The 23,380-nt window shown below is 37.7% G+C and overlaps 1 protein-coding gene across 6 annotated transcripts in view; it reads right to left on the bottom strand.

Annotated features, from left to right (window-relative positions):
• Nucleotides 1-23,380, bottom strand: part of MAP7 (microtubule associated protein 7) — a 159,494-nt gene that overhangs the window by 34,393 nt on the left and 101,721 nt on the right. For 3 of the 6 annotated variants that reach the window (XM_064486661.1, XM_064486660.1, XM_064486662.1), the window contains exons 4-8: nt 11,020-11,183; nt 10,099-10,216; nt 9,315-9,401; nt 5,984-6,094; nt 396-509 (exon numbers count right to left, since the gene is read on the bottom strand). In XM_064486661.1, the coding sequence (XP_064342731.1) occupies nt 396-509; nt 5,984-6,094; nt 9,315-9,401; nt 10,099-10,216; nt 11,020-11,183 (594 nt within the window). Of the gene's footprint in view, nt 1-395; nt 510-5,983; nt 6,095-8,245; nt 8,534-9,314; nt 9,402-10,098; nt 10,217-11,019; nt 11,184-23,380 lie in introns of those variants that run through there. The other 3 variants (XM_010983671.3, XM_010983673.3, XM_064486663.1) reach the window with 3 other exon arrangements.

Here is a 23,380-nt window from a genome sequence, read left to right as displayed (position 1 = left end):
CAAGTCTACAAATTAGAATTAAATATTAAATTATTTCTACCCTTGGTCATCTGCTCAGATGCAGGGACAGGAGGAAAGGTGGGTAAGGGATAGGATTTTCTGGTAACATTATGAACAGACAGAGGTCTCTGAAGCCATCTGATCACAGGGAGGGGCATCCTTTGTCTGCCTGGCATCTGGTGTCCAAATAAGACTCTAAGATGGATGCTAAGAGGAAACAATACCTGGGCCATGAAACCAACACCAACAGACACAATTCCAAAGCCATTCCACCAGGAGGAGGAGAAGCACACAATGGGAAAAATCAGGTGTGATTAGATGAGTACAGGTGGCTCAGAGATGCTGTTAGAGGAGGACTTTCCCTCAGCGAGAAAGTTGCACCTTGACAGTTTTACCTGTATCTCCAGACAAGGCAGCTGTGCTTTTACTTCTGGCCAGGAACGAATGTGTGGGCGTCAGCAATCTGTTAACGACGCTGCTCTCCCATGGGCTGAGCTGCAGGCGGCGAGCTAAACGTCACCACATAAGCGAGATGTTAGAAGCATTCTTTCCAGGGGCAAGGGGGTGGAAGGCATCACTCCTATTGCTTCCACACGCCAGGCCTTCGAGAGAGACCTCGAGAGAGACCAGGTTGTCTGGAGAGGAAGCTGGTGGAGAGTCAGGGCAGGAGGGACTCTGTTCAAAGGAGCCACTATTCTGTAAGGTTGCCTTTCTTCAAGATGTTAAGTTTGTGGCTCTATACTAATTTTTTGGACACATATTTTGCTAACCATCCTCCTTTGGAGTCAACAGGTAACAAAACAGAAAAAAACATTTTAACTACAGGTCTGGCATGTTTCTCTGAGTCCAGTGGTACCCATCTGCCCTCACCAGGATAGGCGGTGTACTGATGGCACACACCTCAGCCAAAGGGCGTCCTAAGTACCTTGAATGTCAACTCCAACAGAGCTTTGGCAGCTTAATGCAAGACTGGAAATACGTAAATAAAGATAGAAAGGGTTGCCATTAAATTTTGCTGTATGTCCATGAATTGCTACTTGGACAATTGGGAGAAATTAAATATAATAAAAAGAAAGAGGACTCATGCAAAGTTCTGTATAGGTTTTCCTTTTGACTTTCCCAGTCAGCAAGCAGGTTCTTTGAGGTCCTTGGTTTGGCAACAACATAAAAGTTTTGATGGAGGATAAGGGTAAAACTGAAGGAAGATAAAATTAAGACAGAAAAGCCAAAATCCAATATAACCATAATGCTGAAAATTACTAGTGGGTGTGTGAAGAATCCAGAAAATAAATTTAAAATGGTGCAATGAAGTAGAGTCCCAAGTTGTACTGGGGCTTGGCAAGACCATTCTTAGGAAATGCTCTCTAATTATAAATTGATGACTTTGCTTATACTGTTAGCCTCCAGTGATGGTCCATGAAAATACAGAAGTTACTTTCCAAACTTATCAGGAGAGAACCTTGCAAAATCTTACAAAAATCACTAACGTGATCATATACAGTTGACCCCTGAACAACACAGGTTTGAACTGTGTGGGTCCACTTATATGTGGATCTTTCCCGATAAATACATAGTCGGCCTTCAGTATCCATGGATGCGGAATCCACAGATGTGGAGGGCCCGCTACAGGACTTGAGCATCTGAGAATTTTGATATCTGTGGCGGCTCCTGGAACCAACCCTCCATGAACACTGAGGGAGAACTGTATCTCTATTTTAGAACACACTGCCAACTCACTTAGACGAGCCTTTAAAGCTGTCTAAACCTGACAGGGCCACTTCTGTTCTGTACCAAAAGCAGCAGGTGCAAGTCCTCTGGCCTCTGGAATAACTGTTCTTATAATAATTTTTATATGTTACGTGTTATATTTTAAAGAAATGACATTTAAATTCTAGAAAATAAGTTTTAGTTAATGGAAGCCATCTGATGTTAGAGGTTGTTACAGAAAATATCTGCTCCTATTTGAAAGGAAGTACCAACCTCCAACGAGTACTTTAAATACGTGACTTTATTTTAAGAGTAGCTATTTCAATCAAGGCTCTGGTAAATTTAAGAATCAGTGAATTGTTTACTAGATTTTCAGTTCATTGGGAGAGTCTTCAATGATCCAACTAAATCTTACCTGCTGATATTAAGACATAAATAAAAATATCTATTATAAAAACTAATGTAATAGTTACACAGTAGCACGCACAATAGGATAGGTGCTATTACAAACTGCGGTATGGCGATGTGTGTGTGTGTGTGTATGTGTACCAACAACAGAATGTAATCTAAAATTAGAATACATTCAGAGAAATTAGTGGGGAAAGGTGATTAGGATTAAGTTAAAATCTTCAACAGAACTGTATTTTCAGTAGATGATCAAGGGGAGAAGAGGTAAATACTTCCTTTTCTTCAACACTGTAGGATGACTGGCTTAGAACTGCAGAGACGGTTTATCATTGATATGACATGTCTTTTTTCCTCCTTTATTAAGAAGTGCAATTACTTTATTTCTGTTGGTCTTTAAGGCATCAACCAAAGAATGTGCCTCAAATAAAGAAAATTAAAACCCTCTTTGACTTGGGTTTAAAGCAAATCTGAAGAGATTTGCTTTGTAATTCTGAAACTGTGAGTGAAAGGTTTTACCAGGAGAAACGTGTTTCCACTTCTACCACATTCAGAACTATGCCCCGAGGAAGAGAGAAATAGACCTCTTCCATAAGATAACTTTTTAGTAAAGGTTAATACAGGAGAGTTAGTTAGTTAGCTGTTTTGTTTTCTTCTTTTTTCACCTAAAAGGGCCTGATCTTAAGATGATGAGCTCATGAAGGAAGACATATTAATTCTCATGAAACTAACCTATAGTGCTGATCCTACTGAAACACTGAAATGAGATATTGATAATTCCCATAATAGATCATCCAGCGCAGGGAGGCAACCAAACATTATACATATTTGCACCACCCTGTTCCTCCATAAACAGGATCACTATTCAGTTCTGGATGATGGGGGCCATACAGAAATCAGGCAAGAGTTGCCAGATCCTGACTTTTCATTAAAAGTTGGAAACCTTAATGTTATATGAAATCTTCCATTTTTTTTCATATGATGGCAATTAATTCAAATTAAAATAGGAAACAAAATGACAAAACAACAAAACAAAAAACCCTGCTCAGGTCAAACAGAACATGTGGGAAGAATTGAGCTTTAGGTCCACCACCCCTGTCCTCTAATCTAGATTCTGGGAAAAAAATGTATGGACTAATTTTCCTAGCAAAGAATAGCTAATGTCTTACTTTTTTTCAAATTCCCTATTCTTATTCCTTGAGAAAAAAAGCTAGTTAAGCAGGTAGTGTAACATAATAAAAAATACACATTTTAATGTAAAAATTTCCAGTGGCAATATTCTATCTGTTGCAGCAATGATAGAAATCTTTGTTAATCAGGTTTCCTATAACTTTGGTCATTTTATCAGTCTATGCGACACTATATTCAAGTGTGATAATCAAAATATGTAAATGCTGGTGGGGTAAGGCACAGAGCTAACAGATACCAGTCACTAGCTCTGCAGCGCCTGGGGAAGCTCAGCTCGGTGAAGTGGGTATTTACCAGCTGGTATGGAAATAGTTCAGATTTTTAATAACTAGTAGAGTATTCCAGCTGAATGTCAACTTTGATAGTATCTGAGTTTCAATTTAATATCAGCTTTAAGGCCTGTGCTGTAGGGCTGAGAAAGCTCAGTCTAGTAATGGTGTATACTCTCTAAAGATCTGTCTGTAAAGCTTCTAATAATTTGATAAGAATGCTTTCTACTTTGATAATAAAGCATAATCAAATTTAAAAATAGGTAGCAGAAAAGACATTATACTAACTAAATCACTTAAATCTCTATATTAAGAAGTCCAAATTCAGAAGACTTCTATTCTCATTAAAAGACAGAGCCCTCTTGCTGTGCTGAGGGCTTTGCCTAACTTAAAAAAATTGCTTCCTGGACCATGTAGGAGCCCCTGGATGAAGCCGATCTTCCTTCCAGGCTGACCTCACCAGTCAAACCCAGAACTCGTTCCCAGTTCTTTTGATAAGGGGGTGGAGAAGTGGAACCCCAGATTTAGTGCTCTCCCCATTATCCTATTAGTCCAGCTGAGTATTTGATTTTATAGGTCTGTGCCATGATTCAAGGGGCAATTTCCTGGCCCCAGCTATGAACTGCTTATTGAGCTGCCCTTGACCCCTAACCTCACCAAAGGAAGAAGGCAGGGAATTAGGACTGAGCTAAGGAAGGACATCCATGAAGGAAAGAACTGAAGATGCAGCTTGGCAACAATATGGGTTAGGATCTGGCGATCTCTGTCCTGGTCCCTGCTGTCCAGCAATTACCCTGGAGGGTAAGTCAGGCCCTTCGCCTCTTAGAGACTCTATTACCCCAAATGGGTAATAGAGCCAACAAATTTTTCCCAGTTTTAAGATCCAATTACTTAAGGATATCCAGTCAGATAGTATCATGAAGAATCTACATAATATCTTATTTCTAGGTGACACAGCACTGTCATTCCACAGAAGTGTCGATAGGACCCTGTTTGGTTTATTGCCCATTTCGTCACTCCATCCTTGCCCCAGTTTCAGCTATGGGACTGCAGGAGGCAATAAGCAAGGTTTAACTGAAAATTACTTAAGTCCCAATTATAGTTTGCCTGAGATCCAGGTTCAGGAAAATATAAAATTCAAGTGCTGAGTAAGTGACCGATTCCAAAGAAACTTGAATAGGCAACTGTAAGAACAGCAATCACATGCTATATTTTACATTATATTAAGGGAATGAGTTTGAAAATAAATGCTACTTAGGAAAGGAACTCTAACTGATAAAACTTTTTTCTAATATATAAAAGGACCCTAGTTTGACTTCACGTCTCATATTGATGATTTATGCAAATTAGGTTAAAAAAGATTAGGTTAAAAGACAAGAATAGGAAGTTGTTCAAACATTTACTGCTTTAAGAGATTAGTTATAACATGAACACATTATATTGTACATTACAATGACACCGTAACTTTTATACAATACAAAATATACAAATACACATACACACATATAGAACATGCACACTTTACATTCTTTTTAAAGACTATAAACACTTCAAAACCAATCAGTTTCTTAATAAAGCACTTAAAGTAACCATAATTTGTTACTTTTGAAGAGTATATGTTTTTATATTGCATAATAATTCTTTGGTTTTTTAAATTTAAAATCATTTTAGTTATGTAAAACAAGTAACATCTTAAATGCTTGATTTTTCATTCTATAAATATGTAAAATAAAACTTTCATTTTATAAATAACTCAACATTCATGTACTGTAAATCCATGGGATGAATAAAACTCAAAAGTCAAATAAAATGTTAATTGGAGGACTATGAATATTAAAATACTCAGGAGGCTTAAATGATGATATTCTTGAAGTTAGGCCAAATCCTTTTAAATGAATGGACACCAAAAAACCAATCACTCATGCACACAAGAAATGCAGTAAGAAAGGTTTGGTTAAAGGGGAAATAAATGAGTAAAATGAAATCTACCAACATGAATCATTTAAAAAGGTTTTTTAGAAAGTTAAAGCCTGGAATTCCCCAAGTACAGGTGGAAAGTCAAAGACAATCTGATTGAAGTAAAATAAATGTTCATAACAAAGATTATTTGCATGTTGGTGGATAAGTGGGTGATTTCTGGAGCTGTAAACTCATGTACTAAAAACTTGAGAGAAGCACCGCTTCCATCACTGCTAAATGCAACCATTCAGCCAAGTTCTAAAATGAGAAATGTTCTTGTCGCAAGGAAAATGCTGCTCAGACGTTTATTGCTTTTTTACTCTGAAGTTTTTTCTTCCTATTTAAGAAACGTAGGGAAAGCAACTTCAGATGCTTATTTTTATCTGTAAACATCCGGAAAAAAAAAGCATTAAGTAAATAACAGAACACTTTTTTTGTTTTCCTTTTGACTGTACCTCTATCTGGAGAATTTAGTAAAGTTGCAGATGAAGAGGAGAGCCGCTTGCTAATGACCGGATCAACATGTTTCGAAAGATTCATGGTGGAAACTGACCGCCTGTCTGGATCTAAAACAAATGAGATAATGCTAATTGACAGCCAGCATGCAGGATTGCAAATTTCCTAGTTCACTGATGGAAGGAAAAACTAGGATTGGATGCTTTCAGCTCTATTACTAGATCTTTACTACAGCACAGTTTTCTAAGTGGACATTGTAAAGATAACTTAAAAGCAAGAAATAATATTCATTTTCCTCATAGGATAAAGTAGCTACTCTGCTCATCAGACAAATGGAGGAAGATCAAAGGAAAGCCAGCAGAGGGCAACGAAAATAACGGAGGCAGACTGTGAAGCAAAACAACGACAACAAAACAGCCCATAAAAGTGAATGCCTGCATCATTTCCCAAAGTGGGAAGAATGGGGTAGCAACAGTGCTGGTAAGATAGGACGCAAACACTAGAATGAAAAGAACACTAGGTTGTGTGCATTTGCTGGTATCTTTGCTTGTAGAGTCATTTTACCCAGGTCATTAAAGTTCATCATAGAAATACAGATTAAGAAGAAAGTAAAAGAAATACTTAAGGTGTGGAAAGGATGGCTCCTATAGCATTTCTTTTTCCTTTTTTTATTAAAAATTTTTTTCCTTTGGGAAATTAAGCAATTAAATATTAGGGAACGAAACACTAGTATGATAAATATTTGTGGTTTTTTTTTTTTAATTGAAGTATGTCAGTTTACAATGTGTCAATTTCTGGTGTACAGCATAATGTTTCAGTCATATATATACATACATTCATTTTCATATTCTTTTTCATTATAGGTTACAAGATATTGAATATAGTTCCCTATGTTATATAGTAGAAACTTGTTATTTATCTATTTTATATATAGTAGTTAGTTCTACAAATCAAACTCCTATTTTATCCCTTCCCACCCCTTTTTCCCCGTTAACCATCAGTTTGTTTTCTACGTCTGTGACTCTGTTACTCATTTCTTTTTAAAAGTCGACTAATAACCACACCTCTGTGCCTATAACACAAAGTTTAGTGTAGTTTAAAGATGTTGAATTAGCCTATAAACTTGCCTAACAAAACTGGTGGCAATAAAAAGAAAATCAGAATTCCTTCTCTTTAAGTTTATTAATAATATTCTTACTGCTGTTGGATAATTTTTGAGTAATTCTTAAAGTTCAAGTCAGAAGAGAAATAATAGCTGTGTAAAGATAAAACTCAGCTCTGATAGTTTCTCTGTGCAGTGGAACCAAGCTGTAACTGTAACCAAGCTCACTAGCATGCATCGTGTTCCCTGAATAAAACTGCATATAATAAAAGTCTAAACATTTCATCCTTATATTTACCTAGGAGGCAGGGAGATGTTCTGACCTTCAAGAGTCAAAGTTATAGGGATTTTGCCATATCTTGTTTTATTTTCTATTGTTAACTTCCTCTAAAACTGAAAACAAACCAAAATATTCCTTGTGAGAGAGGCCTTCAAACCTAGTTCCCATTGGTCTAACCCTGGTAGTAAAAGTTTTAAACTTTCCCCCACAGAATAACCATTTCTGGTCATTATTACAGGGGATAAGCAAGCCTTCCACCAACATCAGATATTCCTATCTTCTATAAGGACTCGTTTTTATGATTGAAGCCACTTAATTAAATTTTTAAAAAATTTATTGAAGTACTATTGAATTACATGAAGCACTTTAATTATTAAAAGAAAAATAACCAAACAATGTTTCTGTGACTCAAATTTACACTGAACTGATGGGCTTTTAGGGCAATGCTAACATAAAGAAAAGATTTAAGGTAAAACTGTCAAAAGGAATATCTCAGTGATAAAACGTTAGGTTCAAGGGCACAAGGAAAGATAATGAAAGTCATTTCCAGGAGATTTCATAGCAATACATTTTCTGATATTGCTTTGTATGTTAAGCTCTGAGGGAAAAATTGTGTCTACATGCAGACCTATATGGAGGTATAGTATATGTATTTATTTATTATATTACTTAACACATAAGAATGGTTAATCTCTTATTTTCTCTCTGAGTAAAACACAAACACACAAAAGGATTTATGAAGAATCAGTTTAAAAAGTATGAAGTTTTACAAAGCAGCGCTAGTTGATGTGCGGGCAGTCAGACAACACACTAATTTAATCTGGATTAAATTTAATTTTTAGGATCTGTTTGTTGGTAAAATAAATACTGAGTACCTACCACAAGTTAGGCATTGCTGTGAAGTAAGGGGTACTCAAAATGAGTAAGACCCGGTCACTGCTCTTAGGACCACAGCAGATCATTTTGACCTTTGAGAATTTTGGCAAATTCCCATTATTTTCAAACTTCTCTGTTCTAGTATAGGGGCAATTTCTTCTAGTTCACAGTTCTTATAAAATGGATTTTATCCAACAGCTCACAAATACAACGTTGGTTTCTCTTGCTCTAAGTGGCAACAACAAAGATCATATGTTAAATTCTGAGCATGGAAGACAAGAATTAAAGTTAAGTAACTTTATTTCCCCTCAGAAATGTTTGAAAATCTTTAGCAGATTTACATGTGTAACATACACATGTAAAATATGAAGCCAAGTAAAAGAAAAATATGTAAGTTTATAAAAATATACACCTTGACAGCTTTTTTGCAGGAAACACATATGCAAAACCATCCCTAGAATGGAATATCACATGTAAGTGATCCTTGTGATCCCAGATTTGATATGCGCCCCACCTCAAACACCAAGGGGTCATGAAGAGCTGAGGCAGGGGTGCTTTCAAATATGGTTCACTGCATAGGAAAGAAAGTTGTGGCAATAATACATTTAGATTTTTATTAAATGAAGGGTTACAGAAGATACACTGAACATTAGGAGTGAAAGAGAAGAGCAAACAAACAAAAATCCATAGTCTTAGGTGAAAACTGAAAGTGTTAATAGCTACACTGACTGCGGGGTGGGGTTGGGTGGATAAAGACAAACCAGATGTACTTTGATCCCAGGTGATTTATCAGCAAAAAACCATTTTTTAAGGTTTTATCCAAAATGATCCTTTAAAGAGAAAGTAAACATATCACATGTAATTATTTTATTTCCATACCTTTAAGTTACCCGAGTTACATTATCAACACTTGAGAAACACTGTGCAGTATCCCAGATCTAGGTCTACGCAGCAGGACAGTAAGCATGCGTTATGACTAAGGTGGTGATGGTTCAGCTACTGATGAGCTGGCCCTAGGTCTGAGGAGCTAGCTACAGGTCAGGCAATCGGCAAATCACAAGGATGTCTGTACCAGGTTTTCTAGTACCACCAAAAGTTGTGAAGTGGTGGTCCAGGCCTGCTAAATCGAGAAAGGTGAATGATGATTCAACAAAACCACCTGGGGACAGAATGTAAGACAATGACTTTTCAAAGTAAATTAAAAAAAAAAAGTTTATTAGACTCACACAAATGAAAAAGAACTGACACACTATATAAAATCCAAGGCATATTGAATTTACAGTACAAAAGTAAAGCCTTTTTCTAAGTCCAAATTTCAGTATGATTTTATGTCCATTTAAGAACAAGGGAATCGCTTTGACATCCACAATTATTTCTAGCTTCAGAAATCTGCACTTCCTCTCACTGAGCCTGAGTGTTGCATACACTTTAGGGTCAGGATACATAAGCTCATGGTATTGGTTCTGATCGTCAATATTGCTATGACTCCTCCAGAGACAGAGACAAAACGGGTTAATCTATTCCATCGTCCTGAAACCCCTATACAAATCAATTACTTATAATAACATAGAGCTGAAACTAGCTATTTATTTAGAAACACTGCAGAGATTTCTATTTTTTTAAAGAGTTTTGTAACAAATGAGAAAAGCAGCCCATGTGGAGGGAGGGGACCTTATCTTCTTACCTCCATCACCCTCTTATCCTCAAACAGTAGAAGCAACATTTAATTGTAGTTTAATTATTTCTGCAGGATTTTTGTTTTGCAAATATAGACTTAGAATAAAGAAGCAAGTGAGACTTTCACTGTGCAGGAAAAAAAAAATAGTCGTTTCTGAAAGCAGCTGCTGTCTACTTACCTGCACTGTGGATGCTGGGGCTCCCATGGAGAGCACCTCCCCAGGACCACCGGTTATGCTTCTGTTTTGGCTTCTGGCTCCTTTCCATCGTACGTCGTACAACAGCTTCATGGCGTTCCTTAAATGGAACAGAGGGGCTGACGATTAGTCAGCCTTGCTGGCTGAGGATTAAGAGGTGTTGCTTAGATTTCAACCTTAGTACTCCTGATCTATCTCCTAAGTCCTACACCTTAATGTGAGAGTAATATTAACCTGGGGAGGGGAGGTTATTGACATTATTAAGTTCCAGTCGATAAAGCCCTTGGCAGACAGCAGGTACTTCAATAAATGACCGTTATTATTACTACTGGGAGTGTGATGGTTTCATCAACTCACATGAGTCTGGTGGTGCAGGTCTTAGCTCAGACAGATGTTTGACGCATGCGGTACTGTATCTTAAAAACGACATTTAGGAATCTGAGGATGTGAGTAATCCTGACCGCACAACTTAATGAATTGTATGACTTTATGTAACTTACTGATTCCGAGTCTACACTTCTACTTTCACAAAAACTGGTAACACTTACTTGAGGGCTGAGTAAGAGTTAAATGAGATAATCTATGCGAAAATGTAAAAGGTAAAGCCCTCCAGAAATCCAGTTCCTGGGAGCAGTCTTACACTTCAGTATAGATGAAGTAAACAAAAGTAAGTTACAGACCTAGGCCAGAGAAATGGGCTTTTAAAGTTTCTGTGGCGACAACAACCATACGATTCTCAATCTGATTTCCATGCCACAACCTCCCCTAGAAACTGACTATCCGTAAAGCTGCTGCCTCTGAAGCTTCCTGCTGCGCATCCCAGCACCTGAATGGAGAGCTTCACAGTAAACGTGCTGCGTTTCTGGAACAGACAAGCCCGCGGCCCTTTCCCGAGCATCTCACCTTGTCCTCCTCGAGCCTCTGCCTCCGCTTCTCCTCCACAGCAGCCCTCCTCCGTTCTTCCTTCAGCCTCTGCTCCTCTAACTTCTTCCTCCGCTCCTCCAGGTGCTTTTCATAGTGCTGCCTGGCTCGCTCTTCTCTCTCCAACCAGATGACTTCTCTCGCAGCTTCAGCAAGAGAAAGGAGGGAAACCAAACACAGGCAGGTTGAAAACTTGAACAGTCAGGGCTGTGTAAGTGGCCTGCATCTAACACACATGGAGGGATTCCCTGGTTTCTATGAAGCAACCATGGCCTTTGCTTTCCTTATATTTTCAGGGAAAAAGTACTACTGGTAATTTTTAGTATAATTTAATATGCAAACAATGAGGCCGAAAAAGATGCACTGAATTCGACTCGTTGGGAACTGGAAAAACCCTCTAGTCTGGTTCATTATTACTGGAGAAGAAAGCCTACATCACACGCTCTGGTCTCAGTGCTAATATGGAAATGATGCCCTCAAGCCCAACAGTAGCACCATCTGTCTCTCTTATTAAAGAATGTGACAAACTCCACAGCGAAAGTCAGTGACTTCATTTGTTCCATCGTAGCATTGGTTCGGTAAGTATTAAAAAGGATTTGGGTGAGAATCTGAAAGACTGATAGTTGATGAAAGATATGCCTCATGGGTGTGTCACACTGAGTCAGCAGAAGGATGTGAGGGACCAAATAAGCAACTGACCTTGTGTCGGACATGCTCATAACCTAGTTATGGGCGACTTAATATTGAGATCTGAGTGAAAACATACAATTCAAAAAATGCTGTTCAGTAATGGAATGCTTCCTTCCTCTCTTCTTTACATATGCATGCTCCTTCCTCACTTTAGGGAAAAGTATACGCCACAAAACTATTTTTTTAATATGATGCTTCTTCAGCCATGACAACCAAACACATTTTTAATATGAGTGATTAACATTATAGGCAAAAGTATCCAAACAAAACATATAGCATAAATTTTGAGGACAGTACATAGTATATAAATTAAAATGCTACTTTTTAAGAGAAAAAAAATAAAATTCAGAACATTTGGTTTCCTCTAAATATTTAATATTAGAGATTCTATATCTTTGCTACCAATTAAATCTTTCCGGAAATATTCATTTGAGGAGCCAAATCTGCTGAAAGGGATCTGAACTGACTTTACTTTCATGGAAAGAAAAGGCTGAGGAAAACCCAAGGTGAGTTGGTCCTCTGACATCGCTCAGGGTGGTGCACACAGAGAACTGGGGACGGGCATGTGGGAGGTCTGGGTTCTCCCAGCAGCTCTGCTGCTAACACATTGTGAGACCTGGACAAGTTTATTTGGATTTCAGGTTTCTTTTGCCTAAAACAGGAAGAAATTGATCTTCAAGGTTCCTTCTTTCTAATTTTAAAAGCCCATGGTTTTAAAGAAATTCTCAGGCCCAAGTAAAAGTTTACTTTAAGTAAAAGCACATAGTATGTGCACAATAAATATTTACTGAATGACTGAATGAAATGATTGATGTGTCTGAGAACACATATTAAAAATAACAGATGGACAGCATTATTCACAACAACCAAGACATGGAAGCAACCTAAATGCCCATCAATAGATGAAAGGATAAAGAAGAAGGGAATACACAGACAATGGAATATTACTCAGTCATAAAAAAGAATGAAATCTTGCCATTTGTGACAACATGGATGGACCTAGAGAGTATTATGAAAAGTGAAATAAGTTAGACAGAGAAAAGCAAATACTGTATGATTTCACTTATAGGTTGAATCTAAAAAAACCAATGAACAAACAGAACCAAACAGAAAAAGTCATGGATACAAAAAAAAAAAAAAAACAGGTGGCTGCCAGAGGGACGTGGGGGGGGGGAGGAGAAAAATAGGTGAGGGAGATTAAGAGGTACAAACTTTCAGCTGCAAAATAAATGAGTCATGGGTATGAAATGTACAGAGTGGAGAATATAGTCAGTAATTATGTAGTATCTTTGTATGGTGACAGACAGTAACCAGACTTATCATGGTGATCATTTTGAAATGCACAGAAATATCTAATCACTATATTGTGCAACAGGGACTAACTGGTGTTATAGGTCATTTATACTTCAAAATCAAACAAAAAAACATACAAACTCATTGAAAAAGATCAGATTTGTGGTTACCAGAGGCAGAAGGTGGTGGGAGGGGGAACTGGATGAAGGCAGTCAAAAGGCACACACATCCAGTTATAAGATAAGTACTAGGGATGTAATATACAACATGATAAATATAATTAACAATGCAGTATATTATATATAAATGTTGTTGAGAGAATAAATCCTAAGAGCTCTCATCACAAGGAAAAAATATTTTTCCTATTCCTTTAATTTTGTGTCTATATGAGATGATGATGTTCACTAAACTTACTGTGGTAACCATTTCATCACGTGTGTAAGTCAAATCATTATACTGCACACCTTAAACATATACAGTGCTCTATATTGATTATATCTCAATAAAACTGGAGGAAAGAAGTAACAGACATAGAACACAATTCTAACACTGTCTTAAGATGCATTTACTTTGATCACACACACTCGTGCACATGACACTTCCTGAATTTTCTATGTGAGAATATCTTACTGGCAGGCTTTTAATGATAATGTACATTTTGATTCACTTTAGAAGGCAGATTTACAGTAACGGACTTTGTCAAAGCTTAAGTGGTACAAAATATTAAAAGATGAGAGGGAGGTTTTCCTCTAACCTTAGACCCTCTTATATTCCACCTCCATCTCTATAAATAAATAACACACATACTGTAGCACAACACACCTCCTGCTCTGCATCTTGCTTTTTTCACTGAAAATATATCCTAGAGATCTTTCTATACCAACATGAAACTAACAATCTTTTTAGTGACTATATATTTCATTGCCTATTTTATATAACCAGATATTCATTGACTATCTAAGCTGCTTTCAGTATTTGATCAATCCAGACCTTGAACATCACTGTACTGTTATAAATCTCTGCATAGAGGTGTCAGTATATCTATATAGAAGCAGAATTGCTCAATTTTAAAATTTGATAGATAGCGCCCTACTATCTCCTGTGGAGGCCATAGCAATTTATGCTTGTACCAACAAAACAGGAGGGTCAGAGGCAGAAAAAAGAAACAGATCTGAACCGTGAAACGTAGAGATATGCAGGATGACACGGCTGTCTTCACTCTTAGCTCTCACACTACATAGTCTTTGACTTTGACACCCCATTTTGAGAATAACTTCAGAGGTCTTTGAAGACATTTATGAGTGTAACATATTCCTTTCCTACAAGAGATCCAGAAGCCAAAAAGACAAAATAAGAAATAAATATTTTTAGGAAATACTCAGAAATGTTAAAAAAAAAAAAAAAGCTGGTAAGGTAAAATTTGTAAAATAAGAGTTTACTCATTCACAGATTTTCCTTAATGCATTGATTGCCCACTGTGGATTGGATGCCCCTGAGGAAACACAACTGTCACCCAGATTTGGGTGACATTGCCATCAACGTGTTATATGACATTTTTCATCAGGCTACATTCTTGTTCATGAGTATCTGTGATTATTTCCACATGAAATTGAAACTCCCTGATTTCTCAAGTCCTACCTCAATATGGCCTTAATAACTTTATTTGGTCTTATTCTGCATTGCTCTCCAAAACAGCCTCTTCCTGCTCTCCACAGATCTTTCTCCTTCCTACACTTCCCAAACAAACCATGCTTCTCCGCCTCTCTGCCCCTGTTGTTGCCTTGCTGGGAAAGCTGCCATCCTTTTTCATCCAAACAGATCTATCCTTTAAGGCAGCAGCCTCATAAAAACACAGAGCTGGGCTCTAACCCTCATTCATGCTTACTACTTCTAGGGTGGGCCCAGCAATCTGCATTTTAAACAAACCTCCCAAGTGATCCTGGTCCCAAGTGATCTACTGATGGCTTCTGGAGGAACACTGCCTGTGAGGTCTTCTCCAGGAGCTTCGTCCCTGCCAAGGCTCACTGCTGCTCTTATGACACCCACCACAAATTTAGCATTTCTTATATTCTGATTTCCATGTAGCAAAGATCCTTTTTTTCCTTTTTTGCACCCATCATCCTGTTTTTCACAACTTGTATATAACCAAGGGTGGTAACAATTACTTCCTGATTCACTGAGAGCTACTTCTTGATTCATTCACCCATGACTGTGTGGTCTAAGGCAAATGACTTAACCTTCTTATGCCTCACTTCTGTCAGGGTGAATTGTGGCTAAATATAGGAACTTCTCACAGATTTACTGTGAGGCTTAGAAGAATAATTACACCTAACATTGTTAGAATAGTTCTTTGCACTTCAATATGAACTATTATTGCTAAATTTATCATCATATTACATAATTCCAATTCAGAAAATTAAGGGTACTTCTTAAGGTTGTGGTATAAATCACTACAGGGCTAGACATTATTAAAACAATACTTAGTTTTATCTCAAATAACCTTTTAAAGGAAGAATATTTATCAAACTCTTGAGTTCCACTTCTATTTTCTACCAGGAAGTGGAGATCCTATTACAGTGCCTTCTTAAACAACTATCGTCTTTAAATAGTCATACAGAGAGTACGCAAACAATGGTGAAACAGCAAACAATACTCTCATATTATTGCAGAGTGTGCTAGTGAGTGCCAGGATCACTACCTAGTACAGACCACGTGACCTTCTAAACTGAAGGATAACACATAAAACATCTCAATATTTTAATAATAATTGAAAGTTAATTTATCCTGAGAGGTTTAGTTATTTAAAATATTCCCTGTGGATGATAGATAATATCAAAGTTTTGTATTTTCTCATTAAAAATGAGGCTTTTGAACACAAGGGAAAAAAAAATCAACAATTGTGGTGGACTGAACTGTGTGCCCTGCACCTCCCCCCCATTCATATGCTGAAGCCCTAATGCCCAAGGGGACTGTATTTGGAGATACAGCCTTCAGGAAATAATCATGGTTAAATGAGGTCATAAGGGTAGAGACCTAATCCTATAAAATTACTATCCTTCTAAAAAGAGATACCAGAGAGCTCACTCTTCCTCTCTTCATGCTCAGAGGAGAGAGCACGTGAGAAGAAAGGGGCCATCTGCAAGCCAGGAACAGCGCTCTCATCAGAAACTGAACCTTACCAGAGCCCAGCTTGGTCCTTCTGAACAGGGTTACATCAGTGTAGGGGAGAGTATGTGTTTTACTATATGAGGGAAAGAAAGACATGACACTCAGAGAATAGAGCAATGTTAACACTTAACCGCTGAAATATACACAGCTGTTGTCTTAGTTTCTTACTAAGATATGGAAGGATATGAATAAGTTACTGGTAACACTGGCTACCAGTATAGCTGATAACATCACGACCAGTCAGTCAGTAAATGACAAGTGATAATCTCTGAGAGTTGGGGTCTTGATTCTGCCCCTAATTCTGTGTGACCTTGGAAAAATAAGCTAATCTCTCTGACTTTCAGTTTAGAGAATGTGTACAAAATGTTTGCCAAGACATTTTTCAGTTAATTTCCATGACTAAATTGTTTTTACCTTTGAGGACATATATGGGATTACAATTAGGTTTCCTTTTGTTTTGATTTTAAGTGCTAAAATTTTAATCTTTGTCCTTTATCTTAACAATTATTGTGATTACTTACACTTAAATTTCATCTTCATGTCATTAATTTTTTTGTATGCTAAATATTAATTAAAGAAAAAGGAATCTAATGGCTTAAGCTGGTTCACCAACCATTGGAAGGGGGCTGTGGAATGAAAAATAAGAGCATCTCTGTTGGAAATACTAATTAAATTTTATTTAATAATCAAGAAATGGGGATGAAAATGTAACCACTAACAGTACGAAAAATTATAGCACAACTTCCAAATTATTACAGGGAAACACAATACTTGCATCAAACCAACCCTTACAACTTCCACACCATCAACCTACCCCTACCATAAAAAAGGAAAAAAAAGAAAGTTTAAAAAGTAAGCTAAAGGGAATAAAACTAAGCCTGTTTGTTAAGATTGAGACTTTTACACCAGGCCAAAACCCAAAACATTCAGGTTGTTTAAGAGAAACAAACCTTTAAAAAAGTGTCAAAAACAACAACAACAACAAAAAACAAACCCAAACAAATAGACATCAGGCAATTGAAAACAAAACTGTAATAAATGTGGGAATATTAATTTCATTTTGTCTGGTAGTAAAGATCAAATGAAGAAAAAACCCAAGGAGATAAACAGCTCTCCCAGGATCACATGGTCTAAAAGAGGTAGAGCTGAAATTTTAATTCAGGCTCTGATTCCAAGCCTGTACTTTCAGTTACTACCTAGTATTTCTCCACATTCACAACTGCTTGCCTAAATTTCCACTGGAATTTCCCGCTCAGATCTATAACATAACCTTACTCGTATCCGCGCAGTCATCCCCACCTCAAACCAGAACCTGCTCTGCCTCCTTTGTTCTGATACCAGCTACATGACCTTCTATTGTTTACAAAGTTAGACCCCTCAGGGTCATCCTCAGTTTCTCCCTCAGGATGCTCCAACCTCACTCAACACTGCCTAACAACTGACCCTATCATTTTACAACAGAACTCTCTCTCATGCAGTGTCTTCTCTCCAATCCTTTTGATGCTACTGTATTTAAGCCCTCACACCTTTCTTCCTTCTAGTGTTTAGTCTCCTCTCCAGATCCATCCTGAATACTGTTCTCAGAGACATCTCCCCGCTAAAGCACATCAGATGTCACAGTTCTGCTTGAAAAGCTGTTTGTTCCCTGTGGTCCCTTGTTCAATTCCTGAGACTGGCCGTATGATCACGTACATTTTCACATGCTACCCCCTGCTCAAGATACCTCTTCCCATCTGGCAAACTTCAATGATCTTTCAAGTCCTAAGTCAAATGCCCCTTCCACCGAAGAGACTTCCCTGGCAGCAAAGGTACTTCCATGGCTCCTTCAGACTTCCCTTTGTAGTATGTGTAACTCCAGATCATAACTACTCTGTTCTTCCATGTTTCTGAGTTCTTCCCATAAAAAACAGTGTCTAGTCTAGCAGATGGTTAAAGTAAGCTTGATGAATAAATGAGCTAAAGAGTTAAAGGATTATATGACTTCCAAGCAAGGTGGCTACACCAAGACTCAGTGTTAATTCAAAGCCTTCTCAACTAGTCAATTTAAACTATTTTCCACTCTCCTATCATTTGAATATTACATTGGTGAACTGCCTGGAAATGAGAGTGACCTTGCAGGATACCCACAACACTGTGTTTCCTGCACAAAGGCACTTCCTACTCTGCCTTGTTCCCTGGACACAGTGGTAGGCTAATGAGATGGAGGTGCTGCGACAGTGGCTTACACCTGTGAAAGTCCTAGGCCCTTTCTTTCGAGATAGGAAAGCAGTACTGTGCCAGGACTTCTTATCATCAGAGCTAGGCTTAAACTCTTCAGAGTTTAGCCTCAACTAAAATAAATGGAGTTTTGCTAAAGCACACAAAGCAATGGTTGTCTTTGGAATCTTTTTGTTCTGCCTTGACCCTAATCCACTTTCACTCCTCATAGAATGTTGCCATTCTCTTTCCCTGGCTGTCTTACTGAGCCCCACCCTGCTAGACCAGAAGCACAAACACTCCTCTATGCCTGTCTCCTCGTAGCTCAGACACATTAGGTTTCTCTAATCCCAGGCATCTAAGTCAGCCCCTGGAGTCATATGACCCACCATCATCATGATGAGAAGTCTTCAGCTCTTTGTGCTGACACCAACTGATTTACAGGTATTACCTATGAGGCAGATACTGCTATTAAACTTATTGGATTAAACTTATTCACATAGAAGTAAAGTAACCTGCCTGATGTCTCACAATAAGTCAGTGGTGGAACTGGAATCCAAACTTTGGATTGTCTGACTCTAGAAGAAAACAATGAGCCTTTATTCTGAAAGACACGATTTGGACCACCTCCCTATGACTAAAGTTCCTCCTCTAGACTGGGACAAGGTGGTCATCCAATGTGAAGATCCTGATCTTCTGTCATTCCTAGCCTTTATCGTCATTTATTTACAAGACCTTTTACTTCTCAGGCTTTAAGATCTTTTAATCGCTAGCCTTAAAGGCAAAGTAAACTTGGGAGAAATAAATAATAGCTTAGTCACAATGATTCACCTTATATTAAAGCTTCAGCCTTGAGTTACCTAATCCATCCCCTGACGAGCATCTATCCTTTCCATTTTCAAGCCTGACTCATGATATAGTTGCTCTGGTATGTGCTGATGTCCATACGCCTCCCACTCACGGGTATTCAGATCCCTTAGCTGTTCATAACCTGACAGCCTTGGGAGCTTTTGTACACTACATTCACTAAGTGACAATTTTAGAAGATCAGATGCCATGGTTGACCACATGGTTGCCAAAACTTTATCCAGTAGAAATTTGGATTTAAAAAAAGTCAGTTTTTTTTTCTTTTTTTTCTTTTTTTTGTGGATAGTCTTGCCAAAACCAGTGACTGTTCTATATATGTCTGTCAATAATAATGTGAAGTGTGAAACCAGGGACAGCTTCACATACGATTCTAATCAGGGGTACAGCATCATTCGTCATTTACTAATTAATTCTAACTTCCATATCAACATTTTTGAGGTGAACATTTTAAGTCAGATTGAAATGATCATTTATCTCTGGACAATCCTCATTAGTACTGCTATCCTTGAGTTGACAACACACTGCAATTGGAGGGACAGAAGGGAAGCAAAGCAGAAAAGCTATAACTGGAAGGGCAAGGAAGTCTGGTAAAATTATCTGAGAAGCAATGCAAATACAATTTAATTGAAGGTCAAAATCCTTTTTATGTTATCTTATTGTTGTTTCTGATATACTACACTATAATAGATCTCCTGTAGAGCTTTGAACTTAGCTACAAAATCCAATATGGCGGGGAGTGGTATAGCTCAGTGGTAGAGCACATGCTTAGCATATGAGGTCCTAGGTTCAATCCCCAGGACCTCCATTAAAAAAACCTAATATGAATGAATTGAATGAGAAATTTGATAAGCTTAATTTTTATATGAGTCAATCATACAAATCTTTGATAACCTTTCATGATTTTATTGACTCTCAGGAAAGCCCCCATCTGGGAATGTGACTCCATTCCCATCAATACTTCACACTTAATCTATATCACCTTCCAAAAGAGAAACCTTGTGTCTTCCTAAACACAGAAGACTATCTGTCTGCTAAATATTCCTTAGACATTTTCTTGAATTTGTCAACATATTATAGGACTATGAGTTTCATAACACAAGTGAAGAACAAGCAGTTTTAAGGAACAACTATTTTATTAATTATCTTTGTACTCTTGTTCATCTAACTAAGAAAACAATAGAATTTAAGACTTGTTTGACCAGACTATCCTAAGTGTGGTTATCACAGATAATTTGGTAATGTGTAACTAATGCAGTGTATCTGCTGCATTTATCTCTACTTACACTGAAATGTATAGACTTACTACTTACTCATTTACCATTCAACCAGCAATTGTTAGACATTGACTATGTGCCAGGCACTGTTCTAGGTACTAGGCTACAGAAATTAAAAGATGACATAAGTCCTTTCTTTCACAAAGCTCATCCCATTGACTGGGACACAGAAATTAGGGGAGTGTTTTAGAGAGAAAGTTGATGGACAATTTGGTTGCACAGAAGTTGAGTTCTGGATAATAGGAAAACATTTACTACTTTCTGAGGAAGTTGGAAATGTGAAACCCATATTAGCAAAAAAGGAGAATTGAAGCATAAGAATAAATATGATTCTCCCCACCCACACCAGAGAAAAAACAAACTTAAAGCTCAGAAGAGAGATGGTAAAAAAGATGCAGAAGTCAAAAGAGAGTTTGAAGGAATGACCTGAATAAAATCAGATGAACTAGAGTGGCTAAGGAGATTTCTTCATGTAAAAAGCTTTTAAGGCAGAAAAATAAAGCTTTCAGAGTACACATGCTCAACCAAATGAACAGAACTGTCTCCTACTTGAAGAATTAGGCCTGATTTTATGTGATAGATTGAAGGATTAATGTAGAAAGAGTGGGCCACATGACGTAATCCTACCGTAAAGCATTAAAGCATGACTCACAGATTTAACCCATAGAAAGTTAGCAATAGATCCTCCCTGCTTGCAAAACAATACAAACATGACATGCCACCAAAAACAAAGATCTTTATCCTCCCTCTCTTTCCCTGGCTTTTAAAAAAATGTGGATTTAAAAAGAAAATCTTAAGTGATTTCAATGTTTTTCAACCTACATCCAACAGGGAATAATCAATCATACCGGCCAATCACTTTCAACTTTGCTTTGTTGGAATTTCTGGAATGTATTCCATTTTTTTTTAAAACTTAGAAAGCTTTAAAAATCTGAAAGCTTGGTAAACAGTTAATATTGCCAGCTGCTCTTGTGTTTTCAAAAAGCACATTTCAAAGATCTGCTATTAAGTGGTATTTCCTCAGCATTTTTTTTTTTTAACTCTTCCACTGCCATCATAGCTTCTGCAAAGCACAGTTTATTGGTAGTTTATCAGGTGCCCTTTGATTTTCTTTTAGGACTAAAATTTTTTTTAGAAATCACCCTTGTGTATTCTAAGGCACAGCTTAAATTAGATGCTAGATTTTAGATGACTCTTCCAAATTTACATGTGCTTTTGCATGCATGTTTATTTATGTATTTATGAAGACTGAAAGGAGCCTCAAGACTTAGTTTCTATTATGACAGCCTAAGTGGAAAAGAACAGGCAAAAAGACACTAGTTTAAAATTTAAAAAGAAATGCAATAAATGCAGAGAAAAAATAAAAACGAGTAAAGTAAAATGTAAATAAAAGAAATAAAAACATATTTCATTAAAATTATGACTTTCAACAACAACTAAAGAGATGATATCAAAATTAAGGAAAAATATGGTATTGAACATGGCAGGGGAAAGAGGAAAGAAAAATCATGTCCATGATACGCTAGCTCACCAAAAATGTAAAGTTGTGGTAACAGGATAATGTAATAACCTGAACATTGCTTTGACCCATATAATAATCTTGGATCTGTTACCAAATGCCCTTTCCCACCTGTCCTTGGATCACTGCACTACAGTCCCCACCTTTTCTAGCTCCTCTTCCCCCTCTACTTGGGAGCTCAGGTGGCACCTCACATCCCCTCCTTCCATACCACCCTCTATTAGAACTGCTGAGTGTTTATCTGCCCCTCTTCCCCTCCATTAGACTGCAGCTAGGCCTAGAGGCCTGGGCCTCAACTTTACTCATCTTTTTAACCCAATATCTACAAATAGAGTTTTAAAATATATACATTAATAAGTCATGTTCTATATCATTGATAAAAATTAAAATGTGGGGCTACACAGTAGGAAAAAATCCACCCATTCCACATATAAAGTTAGGCAACTTGTAGGGAGAAGATGCAGGCTCAGAGCTATACAACTTACAGAGTAAAAGGGAAACCATTTTTGTGTGACCAGCATATTCATACTTTCCACAAAAAACCTAACAATGTTTGGATTTGAAAGACAAAGAAACCCAAATGGAAAGGTATGAGATAGAGTGGAAAGCTCATTTACGATGGGATTTAAATCATAAAGGAGTGGTCTCCTGAGGCCATGGACCTACTTTTACTCAGGCAGTATGAGTCCACATTGCAATGCTAAGGAGACATTTAATAGGGTGAAACCTGACCCCGTAGGGATGGGATGGTGAGGGAAAAAGGACACAAGTGCTAATTCTTGGATGGATCCAAAACCAGAGGGCAACACCAACCATCCCAGAACAGTAGTCTGCTTCTTCTTCATGCTCTTCCTGCTTCAGGAGCTCTGCCTTTCCCTCTCAGTTCTGACCCCTTGTCAAACTGATCTTGACTGGGGAGCAGTGAGCATGGCTCACAAAAGGAAGATCTCCAGACTGCACTGCACTCCCAGTAAAGAGGGAGCCCTCATGGCCACAGTAGCCCTGCTCTCCAGGAAGCTAGCAGCCCCGGGGAAACTTGACAGAGGCAGGGAACGTCAAGCCTGGGTGCAAACTCTGAACACAGGAAAACGCAGCTTGTTTACTTCCAGCAAGTCATTGAAATTTGTGTTAAAAAAACCTTGGCAGCAAAGCAAATGACCTCATATGACCATGATGGCAAGGGAGAGAAAGAGGCCTGTGCTCAAAGAATGTAAACAAATGTCAACAGACTTTTGAAAACCAGCTTCCAGTGAATTTTGCAAATCTGGGTTCTTGAACACAAATAAATCAGAGATGGCATATGCGGCTGGGTTCTCCAGTTGACACATGAACTCTT

Source organism: Camelus dromedarius, chromosome 6, assembly GCF_036321535.1.
Source record: "Camelus dromedarius isolate mCamDro1 chromosome 6, mCamDro1.pat, whole genome shotgun sequence".
In the NCBI taxonomy this organism is placed as follows: domain Eukaryota; kingdom Metazoa; phylum Chordata; class Mammalia; order Artiodactyla; family Camelidae; genus Camelus; species Camelus dromedarius.
Note: the sequence above shows the minus strand (reverse complement) of the source record. Positions and strands in the feature narration are given on the sequence as shown.